Source organism: Macaca nemestrina, chromosome 9 (assembly GCF_043159975.1).
Source record: "Macaca nemestrina isolate mMacNem1 chromosome 9, mMacNem.hap1, whole genome shotgun sequence".
Lineage (NCBI taxonomy): Eukaryota > Metazoa > Chordata > Mammalia > Primates > Cercopithecidae > Macaca > Macaca nemestrina.
Genome location: NC_092133.1, coordinates 8,018,149 through 8,030,758, shown reverse-complemented (window position 1 = coordinate 8,030,758; position 12,610 = coordinate 8,018,149). Strand labels below are relative to the sequence as shown.

At 39.8% G+C, this 12,610-nt stretch overlaps 1 protein-coding gene across 2 annotated transcripts in view; it reads left to right on the top strand.

Moving 5' to 3' along the window:
• The first annotated feature begins 246 nt into the window (after positions 1-246).
• LOC105470348 (erythroid differentiation regulatory factor 1) overlaps positions 247-12,610 on the top strand; it is a 45,769-nt gene continuing 33,405 nt past the window's right edge. Inside the window, exons 1-9 of one of the 2 annotated variants that reach the window (XM_011722222.2) lie at positions 252-607; positions 1,907-2,115; positions 3,758-3,824; positions 4,790-4,915; positions 6,244-6,368; positions 6,604-6,760; positions 9,883-9,984; positions 10,238-10,359; positions 11,173-11,284. In XM_011722222.2, coding sequence (XP_011720524.2) covers positions 500-607; positions 1,907-2,115; positions 3,758-3,824; positions 4,790-4,915; positions 6,244-6,368; positions 6,604-6,760; positions 9,883-9,984; positions 10,238-10,359; positions 11,173-11,284 — 1,128 coding nt within the window. In that variant the 5' untranslated portion in view covers positions 252-499. Of the gene's footprint in view, positions 608-1,906; positions 2,116-3,757; positions 3,825-4,789; positions 4,916-6,243; positions 6,369-6,603; positions 6,761-9,882; positions 9,985-10,237; positions 10,360-11,172; positions 11,285-12,610 lie in introns of both variants that reach the window. The other variant, XM_011722231.2, reaches the window with a different exon arrangement.

Sequence of the window (12,610 nt, the reverse complement as noted above, 5' to 3'; positions counted from 1 at the left end):
GAAAAGAGGTGACACTGAAGCCTGGGGAAGAAGTGCGAAGCCCTCACTAATTCACGTAACCGGAGCCAACGGTAGCGCAGAGGGCTGCACGTCCCCTCCCACGCGCAGACTACCTGCAAGCGCGCACCACCCCCAGAACTGTTTGCCAACAAAGACGTGCAGGGGGCGGAGCCTGAGCGTCAGATCCCGCGAGCGGCGTGCAGGGGGCGGAACCTAGGAGTCAGATACCGCGAGAAGCAGTCTCCCGAAGAGGTTCGGACAAGCGCAGGCGCACTACAATTCCCGCCCTGGCCGCGAAGGTGGGACCCGCAGCGGGAGGCGGGGCCGGGCCTATGGGACAAAGATCGCGAGATTTAATGTGGAGTCACAGCTACTTCTTCCTGGCAGAGACCGGAAGTGCGGTCCGCGGAGCGTGTCTGGCGCTTGCCCTGTTTTGGGCCCGGGTGGCTGTTGCCGCTGCTCCGCTCCCCCTTCGTGTCGCCTGACCTGGATCGAAGTGATGGGGGATCCCAAGGAGGCCGGAGCAGAGGGTCCGCCGGCGGGGGCCGCCGCTCGAGGAGGGCTCAGCCTCCTGTCCCAGGGAGAATCCGAGGAACCTTCTGCACAGGTGAGTCCTCCGCGGAGTGGCACCTGCCAGGGATGCGGGAGCCGAGGATCCGCTCCACCGGGGAGGGATGCCACGGTTCCCGGCAGATTCTGGAGGCTTCTCCATGTTTCCCTGACACCCCCAAAACAGGGAGTGGAAGTCCGTGTTCCTTTCGGCAGGTGTTCGTATTAAAAGCAGTCCTGGTAGCCGACAGGTGAGTTAGATACGATCTCTGCTCTCAAGGAGGGTTCTTGTAAATATGTGGTTCCAAAACGTGGCACAGTCGTGCAAAGCAGGAGGGAAGAAACGGTGCCAGGCAGTGACTCGCCGAGAATGAGACCGAACTAATTCACAAAAGGTGTAAAATGTTTGCCAGGCAGAAAAGGGACTGCGTGAAAGGTTAGAATATTGAACCCCGACACTGAACTTGCTTTGGGAGTGTGCAGGTGCAGGTTGTGAGGAACGAACCCCCCATGCCTTGCTATGAAGTTAGAGACTCAAGACTATTTGAACCATGCATACATGCATGAACCGATGCATCAATTACTAAATATTTGCATTAAAACAAAAAAAGGCCCAAATATTCTACCACACTACTTTATGAATGATGTGTTATTAAAATTAAAATACATCTTTGGCCCGGCGCGGTGGCTCACGCCTGTAATCTCAGCACTTTGGAAGGCCGAGGTGGGTGGATCACCTGAGGTCGGGGAGTTCGAGACCAGCCTGGCCAACATGGCAAAACCCTGTCTCTACTAAAAATACAAAAATTAGCCGGGCGTGGTAGTGCAAGCTTGTAATTCCAGCTACTAGGGACGCTGAGGCAGGAGAATGGCTTAAGCCCAGGTTGCCCAGGTTGCAGTGAGCCATGATTGCTCCGCTGCACTCCAGCCTGGGCAACAAAGCGAGACTACTTCTCAAAAATTAAAAAAAAAAAAAAAAGAATTAAAATACATCTTCGATACTGAAAATAGACTTTATTGAAGTTTGCATTTAGTTAACATGTTACCATTGAGTCTCCTTGGTTTCTGCTTCTCCACATTATATGAATAAATTTTAAAAGGTAGAGTAGGTGGTCCATTTTCTAGCTGATAACCATGACCATCATACTCCTTGACTCATCTTTTTTCTTTGAAGTTGGTGTAAAAGAACTAAATAAATGTTAGCGTTTATGCTCAAATTTATTAAGTGCTGTTAGTAACATGTGGCATCCGTTCCTTGTGAAGCCTGGTGTGACAGGTCCTTGTTTTCTTTTTTATGAAGGTGAGATTTTTCGTTCCTAGTAATTTGCATTAAAGTTTCACCCAATGTGTTAATTAGGGATCAGCTTTATTTCTTGGAGGCAATGAAGTGAAGAGCCGAGCTGTGGTGAAATACTCTTCTGCCCCTCCTCGAACAGCATTTGCACGCCTTGAAGAGAAAACAGACTTGAAACTCCCACCTGCCAACTGGTTACGAGAGAGTGCCAAACTAGGGCCGGCAGGAACTACCATTCTTGGCAGCAGCAAGAAAAGCAAGCCATTTTCAAGGTAAATATTAATCAGTGGCATTTTTACCTGCCCCTCCACCCTCACTTAAAACTCTTATTTGCTTTTAAATTCAGTTTGTAATGCCCATTAACTTGTCGAGATTTCTCTTTAGAGAAAGATCACATTTGATTTTCAAAGGCTTTTTATTCTGATAATAGATGATGTTACAATATGAAGATGTACATACAATATCAATTGCATATGCTTCTTTCAAGTCTGCATCACGTTATTAGCAAAGATGAGTTTTGACCGCCAAAGTTCAATCAGCCCTTTTATTTTAGCCAATTTGCATACCTTTTGAATATATGAATATAAAGGATCAGCTTGGTGCATGAGGAGGAAAACCTTGAACATTACTTCATCTTTCCTGTGGAGTTTTTCATTAAATGGTGGCAGGTTGATCTGGAAAAGCCAGATTTAAAAACCCAGCATGTTGGGTGACCTACACCTTAACTTTGGCACCAGAAATTCTGCTGATGGTATTTAAAGTTGAGAGAGTAGCCTGAGGTCCTATAGAGAAAAATGTACTAATGTCCATATTGTAGGCCATTTAATGTGTGGGGTTCTCTTTTCTTCTTCCCCCTTCTCAGCCACTCAATCTAAAATATTTCCATGTAACTTGTAGCAAGGGGCACAAATACACTAATACTTTATGAGCTGGTAGTTTGGAAATTATCCTAAAGCCTCAGAAAATAAAAGTTATATTTGCAAAAATACGTTTGTGTGTAGCATCATTTATAGGAGCAAAAAGTTGGGAATATCCCAGATATCATTTTTTAAAAGAATGGCTTAATTATGATTTGTCAACATAATTAAATGTTGCGAGGAAATTTGAATAATTATATTAACTCTATACAAATGCCGTGCCAAGTATTTTATATGCTTATTTAATTCTCACAACAACTCTTTGAGATAGGCACTGTTAATTATTTTGCACCTGAGAAAACGGAAGCTGAGAAGGGTGAAATAATTTGACTCAAGCATACAGTAAATCACAAAGCATGCTTTGCCATTAGGCAGTCCTTGGTAAGTGTCCTGACTCTGCCTTTTAGTAATTGGAACATGGCGATGTTGGGTACCTTTCAGGCTTATAGACTATAGATGTGCCTCAGGTGGTACGTGGCATCAGTTGGCTGCTCAATTAACAGTTTTTTTCCATTTCCTTTTGTGGCTGAATTGGTGTCAGGTGCATTTTTTTCATGTATATTTTTAAAAAGAGGTATTGTATATCACTAGAAACACAATCTCAGAAAGTAAAATCCTAGTACATGTTTCTGTTTTTCTTATCTCTCCACCTAAAAAGAATAAAGTTTTGAACTATTTTCCCTTGGAGACTTTGGGTTTTGTGATTACAAAAATAAAATAATTGTTTTTATTTGAAATATTTCCTACTGGATGCTTCTAATGATTATTACCATGTCTTATCAAATCTAAGATGCCATTGACTCTCAGACACAGCATGATTTTAGTGCCACTAAGAAGAAAAAACTTGCCAGCTGTGATGGTGATACGCATCCTGGTTTCAGAGTTGTTAAAATGTGGAAAATGTGTATCCTAGAAGCAATGAAGTATTGTTATTAAATTCTACTTGCATGATTACGAGCATGACCTTATAACCGGTGTCGTTTTATCTCTTTGGTAGCTTTGGCATGGCATACGACTTTATTGATTCAGTGGGAAATGATGTGGATGTTGTCTCTGACTCTGAAGTAAGTGTAATTTTGGGGGTGTTTTGTGATAGGTGTTTTATACCATGCTGTGTTTTGCATGATATAAATTTGCAAGTCTTGAGAAATTAGTGATGAAATAAGACAAAACTTATCTGATTATTGAATATCTTTTTTGTTATTAAAGTATCATTGTTTACCACATTTTTATTTAAAGAGGAAGGAATAATCCCCAAACACTGGCAGTGGTAATAATACTGATGGTTATATTTTAATGATAGTAATTGAAACTGATTATAGTGTTTGGGATTATTCTGTATATGTTACCAATTGAGTTACAAATGATATTTCTAGTAAAATCTATTGATCGTTATTGGCTTTGATCTGATATGCTAGAAGCCTGGGTCAGCATAACAGTGTGACGTATCCACCCTTAACTTTAAGAAATCCTATCATGTAAAAATAAATGTTTGGGCAGGGCACAGTGGCTCAAGCCTGTAATCCCAGCACTTTGGGAGGCCGAGACGGGCGGATCACGAGGTCAGGAGATCGAGACCATCCTGGCTAACACGGTGAAACCCCGTCTCTACTAAAAAATACAAAATAACTAGTCGGGCGAGGTGGCAGGGCGCCTGTAGTCCCAGCTACTCGGGAGGCTGAGGCAGGAGAATGGCGTAAACCCGGGAGGCGGAGCTTGCCGTGAGCCCAGATCGCGCCACTGCACTCCAGCCTGTGCGACAGAGCGAGACTCCATCTCAAAAAAAAAATTTAAAAATAAATGTTCGACTGTCACTGACATAGTGTGACTCATAAAGTCTACGTGATTCTGGTTTGAACGCTCCATCCTCTGTGTGTTTGCGTGTAGCTCTTGGTTTAAAGTTCTGTTTGTATAACCTTAAGGAAACAAGATTTATTATGCTTTAAAATGAATGAAGCTAAAATTTAAAAGATTGCAAATCACACTAAAACAGTCTTTCTCAACTATTTTTTTCTCTTAATTTTTTAAGAACATAAAAAAACTCCTGAAAATTCCCTACAGCAAGTCGCACGTGAGCATGGCAGTACACCGCATAGGAAGGACTCTCTTACTAGATGAGCTAGATATTCAAGAACTCTTTATGAGATCATCTCAGGTAATGCTTTTGTGAAAAAATCCAGCAAAACATTAACAGCTTAAGAGCACTAGAAATATGATTTTGTTTCAGAGAATGGCCAAAGCGGAAATGTAGTTGAGTGCTTCAACAATCGAGAAACTGAAAGTTTTGCTGAAGATAGAAAAGCTTGAATGAAGAAAAAAGAAGAGAATGAGAATGGTGAAGAAAATTATTTTATTGATTCCAATAGCCAGATTCTTTCTTACAAGAAAACAGATGAAGCCAATGAAGAAAGTTGTGAAAAATCTGTGAAATTTAAGGGACTAGTTTAATATTTTTAAAAATCCTTTAATGTCTCCCTTAAGCAGATTCTCATGAAACATGGCTACTGGAAAATGTGAAAAATATTAGAAGCTGTTCCTCTGAATAAATACAGTCATGTACCCATAATAACGTTTCAGTCAGCGATGGACTGCATATACCGGTGGTCCCATAAGATTATAATATACTGTATTTTTACTGTATTTGCAATGTTTAGATACACAAATACTTACCACTGTGTTACCATTGCCTGTGATATTCAGTACAGTCACATGTACAGATTTGTAGCCCGGGAACAATAGGCTATACCATATGACCTAGGCCGGAGTAGGCTATATCCCCATTGTTAAATGACACATGTCTGTAGTTATTAGAATTAATTGATGCTCTTTAGCTTAGATTCTCAAATTGTATGTTGGTAAGGACTGTTTTTCCCACATGTTGAGAATGGATACTTTTGAAAAACATAACATTGTTGCAGCTTCTCAAGGATTACCCTCCATATCTGTACTTTTCTTGGGCTGGCAAGAAATAGTTCATAGTCAATCTTTAAAGAATATTCCTACAGTGCTTTGATAAAGAAAATTAAGCTATGGTGATTTAAATGACATTTAAAATAAGTGTTTTTTTCCTTTGAAAAGACCACAGTTTAGTTCATCATGTGAGTATGAGCCTAGGCACTGGGATATGACAGTGAACAAATCACAGGCCTTGCTCCTTAGCAGTTCATTGTTTGGGGTTATAAACACACAGATCATTTCAATATAGTGTGCAAAGTGAGACCTTCTCCAGCTGCTAAAGAACATGTTATAGAGAAGACTTACCTCTCCCAGACTGTTAGGAGAGGGGGAAGATGGGTTTCCTTTAGGAAACAAAAAACAAAAGAAATGTGGTCTGCGTTGACCCAGAAAGATAAGATTTTAATGAATTTGTGTTTATGAAACCATATTCAAAAAATAAAAGGAGACTTTTCTGTAAGATAGTACTAAGGAACATTGTTTCAACTATGTGTGTTGTATTAATAATATGTATCTCATGTTATCCAGACTGGTGACTGGACATGGTTGAAAGAGTTTTATCAAAGACTAATTGACCAGAAGTGGCAGAGGAAGAAAAAGAGCAAGGAGCACTGGTATCAAAAGGCAATTCTTTCCAAGTTCTTATATTACAGGTACTCGGCTACTTATTTCTCTAAAGAGAAAAAGGGAATTCTGATCTAAAATTTAGTTTGAAGCTTATACAAATAATAATTTGTTTGGCCCCTATGATACTGTTAACATTTATTTCATATTTCTTTTTTACGAGATGTATGCTTAATTACAGATTGTAGTTTTTATAAACGGGTAGACTGTTGCATAAAGTTAACTTTAGTAACAGTGATCCTTTTTTATTTCTGGTTTGGCCAGTATCAATGGTGATGGAGCCGCTCAGCCTGTCTCATCTACCGCAGAACAGCAGGAATCGTCCAGTTCAGATCAGACAAATGATTCGGAAGGGGCTTCATGGCCCGCTCCCTTCGAAATGCCTTCTTCAGTTTCTGAAGATCCCAGTGCTTCCAGTCAGGTTAGTACTTAAATGCTAATTCTAGAAACTCCCTTAGAAAGACAAAGCCTTTTTTAACATCTTGTTAAAAAAAAAAGAACAGGAATAAGAAATATTCTGTCAGCTTATATAATGAGGGAAAAAAGACTTCTATCAGTTTATGGAGTGGGAGAAATACTTTTTAGTTTTTCACAATAGAATTTACAAGAGCTGTTATAAGTGGGTAGATCAGACTTTTTTATTAAATCAAAATATTTTATAATAGTTTACTGATATGTTTATTAATACTGATTATCTCCTTAAAGTGGTGAGTGTTATATAGAGATATAGTATATTTTTAACTTTAGATATGTAGGAAATACCTATAAAATACAGAGATTCAGAGGCCTGTTTGTAATTTAAGTTCTAACCTTTTTCATAACTTTTAGTCAGATTGTTAGGCGTAAAATATCCCTTTAAGATTTTCCCGATAAAATTCCTGAAACTTAGTCCATATTCATGTTATAAAACTTTTAGAAAAGAGAATGGACTGGATTGTCCTTTTTATCTCTTACATCCTTGTTTCTTCTTATTGCTTATTTATTTTTGTGCTTATTGTATCTATCAAAGAATAAAATAAGGCTATAGATGTAATTGTGGCATGTCTATTTTCAGGAAAATAGATAGATAAATGGATAATAAGATCTGTAACTTGATAAATTACGTCTTCCCTCTTGCTGTGTGTTCCCACATATTGAGCACTATTCAACCAGATCGTTTCAATCTTCACAAATTACAGGGAGCAAATACATTTAACTCGATTTTAGTTTCAGTAGGTTTAAAATAGAGACAGCATCCCATGAAACTCCATAATGAATTCGAATTTTTTCAAAAGTGAGAAAAATGTAAGGAAAAGGAAGGAAGTAATTAATATGCAAGTCACATAGTGGTAACAACCAAGAAGTAGGGATATTCTAGGATTCAGAAGGGAGAAAAGACTACATAATACAAATACTACCCTCCTTATTACCCATCTCACCCATCTCCCAGTGTTATTCTGTCTTTACCTTGTTTAGGAATTACTTTGGAAACTTTTGGAGACTTGGGAATCTGTAGACTTATGTGTGGAGGAAGCAAACTGGCGTTTATTGAATAGCTCTTATGCCATGTACTTTGATACGTATGTTTGTACAAGTTTTTTTTTTTTCTTCTTGGAGCTGCATATTGTACAAATAAGTAAACTAAAGCTCATCAAAAGATGTTTCACATGGTCATACAGCTGGCGAAACTCTCAGGCTAGGGCATAAATGATCTTTCTGCCTGCAGAGGCCTGTTTCCTCCAGCAGTACCCCACTCTGTCTGTGTACTCCACACACGGTTAGCAAGGCCCTACTAGCAGTCAGATCATCATAGCAGTGGTGTATCCCTAGGCAGAGCTAGCCTGCCATAAGAGTCTCTTACAGAGTACTTTTCTTATATTATACTGCCTAAATTTCAGCTTTAGAGGTTTGTTTATATTTGCAAGGTATCGCTGCACAAATTCTTGTTCCAAAAACTAAAACTGCTGGTTTGAGATCTTTGTTGAGCAGTTACAGAGGTTAAATAGGTGACTGTGGGATGGCCTTAGAGCCAGACATTTATCGAGAACGTTGTAACCTAGGGCCCATACTCTGACTAAAGCAACTGCCTGGCAAACTATGTTTTACGAATCAGTTCATGAATTCTTAACTTGTCTGTGTAAACAAATAATAAAATAAAAAAGAGTTTAAAGTTATCTTAGGACTCCTGAGGGAGAAGACAAGGCACAGTAGAAGTGCTAGAGAGCCACCTGTGCTTGTAGTCACACACGCTTCCCAGGCAGGTGCCAAGCCTATTGGCACACACAGATAACAAGTAAGACAGATGTTTGTGGAATAAGCAGCACACACATGCCTGTCTTGGGCTCTGTCGAGGCACTGACATTAAAAGCTTAAAGTAGTATTTCTTAATGGCTGTACTACTTTCCTACTGGTTGGAAAATTGAGTGGTAGGCTGAGTTTACCCAGTGTCAAAGGGCCCACTTCCTAAGTGTATTCTAAAATGTATTCCAGACCGGGCGCAGTGGCTCACGCCTGTAATCCCAACACTTTGGGAGGCCAAGGTGGGCGGGTTACTTGAGGCCAGGAGTTTGAGACCAGCCTGGCCAACACGGCAAAACCCCATCTCTACTAAAAAAAGAAATTAGCTGGGCATGGTGGCATGTGCCTGTAATCCCAGCTACTCTGGAGGCTGAGGTAGGAGAATTGCTTGAACACGGGAGGCAGAGGTTGCAGTGAGCTGAGATCACGTCACTGCAATCCGGCCTGGGCAACTCTCTCTCTCAAAAAAAAACTGTATTCCAGAGAATATCTTAAGAACAAAAAGTGTTCTGAGATTAAATAAATTTGGGAAACATTGGTTTTTACAAAGGCAAAGTAGATTTTTCTATTGCAGGATTGCTTATTATATCTTTATTGTTTTAATAGCAATAAATATTGTTACTCCACGAAAGTGAATACTTGGTAAATGTCATCTTTCAAACCTGACTCTGGAAAATTTTCATTCAGTTTCAGGAGCTAGTGTTCTGTGAAACACACATTAGGAAATGCTAAGCTGGAGACTGTTAAGATAATGAGTATCTCAAACTGTGGCTGAGTAAGATTTCTTAGGAATTTCTTTTTTTTTAAGAGACAGAGTCTCACTATGTTGCCCAGGCTGGATTCGAACTCCTGGGCTCAAGCAGTCCTCCCATGTTGACCTCCCAAGTAGCTTGGACTATAAGCACATGCCATCGTGCCTGGCCAGTTCCTTAGAATTTTTAAATTCAATACAGATAGAGTAGGCTGAAAGAGCAGTGGTAATCAGATGCTCAAAAAAGGAGAAAAATGAAAAACTTTGGACGTTTAGAATAATCTTTAATCTGTCTCACTTGAGTAAGATCTAAATGTGATTCGCTTCTTGTGGTAGCTGTGATCACCAGCCAGAGCAGGCCACCCAGTGAGGAGTGTTATTATCTGTATTGGCCTAATTCACAATAGTAGATTTGAAGTGTGTACTTTGAATATTTAGGTGATACTCTTCAACAGTGGGTCAATTTTAAGAAATGTTGACAGCAGAATCACTCCTTATCCTTGCACTTTTCACAGGGAAGTGAGCCTCTTGAACCCTCATACATAGTGGGGCATGTGGCCTCAGCACCCAAAGAACAAAACCTGACTACTTTATTCAATGACGGGGAGCACAGTCAGGTATGCTTTCCATGGTGTCCACGGTGACAGCCAATCCCCAGTCTACTTCGTCATTTCAGAACTAGTCTAAGTCGAAATTGATAGGGAAAAACTCCACTTGACCCTGAAATTGCTTTCTAAGCATCTTTGTGATCTTAGCTCTGGGGCCTGACTTTGTCTTCTTTGTCTCTTCCTTTTTCTAGTCTTTTTATGGATCATAGGGGGAAATTACAGATTGACTGTTTATTATAATCTTTCCTGTTTTAAATCACAGGGTCTTAAAAATGATTTCGTTCGGAATATTCTTTGGACATTTGAAGATATCCATATGTTGGTTGGCTCCAACATGCCCATATTTGGAGGAGGCAGATACCCAGCAGTCAGCTTACGTCTCAGGTAAACCAACATCGTACCCCTTCTCAAGCTTATGGTATTTAAATTCTTCCTTTAAAATCTGTTCCATCAGGCTGAGGTTGCAGTGAGCCAAGATCATGCTACTGCACTCCAGCCTAGGCGAAAGAGCAAGACTCTTGTCTCAAAAAAAGAAAGAATCAGTGTTCCATCTGTTTGGGCATCTTCCTCTTTCTCTAGGTTTTTTCACCTCCCTCCTTCCCTTGCCAGTTGAAATGGCCGCATTAAGGAAGGAGCTACTATCAACAAATGCTGAAAGGCAGGCCTATAGCCGAGTCTCATTCTAGACCTCATTGAATAGAGCCAGAGGTTTGTTGGACTGAACTAGTCTTAGGTCTGAACCTACGACTTGTGAGAATATTCAAGACAGTTTATTTAATTAGTTAGAGAGTTTCCTGCTAACTACTTGTGAGCATTTTGCTTAATGCTCCACATGTATTTGTTGACATTAGCCAGTGTGAATTCTAACTTAAGCATGGTCTTGTATGGTATTCAGTCTTTCTCAAGTTGTGTGAGGAGCAGGCAGTAGGCTGACAGTCCTTTCCTATCATATTGTCTTCTATTCTTACTGAAAACTTACCAGTGTCAGTTAGAAATACAAGCAAGCTTTTGGAAAGTTGTTAAGTATAGCACAACCACTGAGCTGCATGTGCATATCTTGTCAGAAAAGAAAGCATAGATGGCATTTTCTATCAAGAGAGGACAGCTTAAAATACTTAAATGATAAAATAACTTTCAGATGATTCATTAAGGAACATCTTAATTAAACCAAATAACGCTAGAACTGTATATTTTTAGGGATAACAACAAACCAATTAATGTGCTAACTGGAATTGACTATTGGTTGGACAACTTGATATGCAATGTACCAGAGCTTGTGATGTGTTTTCATGTAAACGGAATTGTACAGGTAAGATACAGTGTGATTTTTGTAACCTCTCAAACGCAAATTGGTACAGAGAGTTCCTCACCAAAGTCTTTATGGCCTTAAAGTACTAAGGTACATTTTTGGCAGGGAAGATAGCTGTGAATAAACTGAATTTGAGTGTACATTTAAGTTGGTGATAACAGAATTCTAGATGTTCTAGAAGTGTAATTTTATAGGTAATTTGGAGGAAGTTCATAAATGTATGAAAACCTGCATTTGTAGCCATAGAAGTCTAATTTTAATGCCAAGCACTCATTAATAATTAACTGAAAGTGTCTATACAATGGAGGCGTTTCTTCATTATGCAAATATCTACTCAGTACACGCAAAGTTTTAGGGAAGGATCTTGTAAAAATTGTGTATGGTAGATAGCTTATATAGCAAATTCTTATTCAGCATATTCTATTTAGAAGACATGTATCCCCATTATAAGTGTTGGGGGAAGCCAGGCATGTTGGCTCATGCATGTAATCCCAGGCTACTCAGGAGACTGAGGCAGGAGGATCACTTGAAGCTGAGAGTTTAAGACCAACCTGGGCAATGTAGCGAGACCCTAACTGTAGAAAAAAACCCCACACACTTAGCTGGGCATGGTGGTGCATGTCTGTAGTCCCAGCTACTTGGGGGCTTGAAGCAGGAGGATCACTGGAGCCCAGGAATTTGAGGCTGCAATGAGTTATGATCGTGCCACTGCACTCCAGTATGAGTGACAGAGCAAGACCCCGTCTCAAAAAAATAAAAAATTTAGAATTTAAACAATAAATAATGGTTGAAGGAAAACAAGGAATAAGTTTGGTTGTTACTCAGAAAGAGATAATCCAATGGGAAATAATATGCAGAGAAAACAGTCGGAGACAGATAAGAACGAGAAGCGTAATACACACACACAAGTCTAGATCATCAGAGGAGGGGCTGAGCACTGACACTGGAAGAAAGACTTGGTGGAAGAAGGGCCATCTTCACTGAGTCCTGATAATAGGTAGTATCCCAAAAAATAAAAGCTGGATTTCAAAAGTCTAGTGTAAATACATGAAAGGATTGATAATAAATCCAGCTAGGGAACACAGGATTTAGGTAGCACAATAGCTGCAAATAAGGTTGGAAAAGTCATGATCAAGTGATGGAGATCTTAAATGTTGAGCTAAGGAGTATGGACTTGGTTCAGTTGGTAATCTGGAATCAGTGAAGGCATCTAGGAGGGGAAATTTGTTGTGTTAGAATATTAATTTAGAGATAGCATATAGGATAGACAAGGAGGACTTAGAGACAAGAAAACCGGAGGCATTGTACCATTTTGCTAATAGTATG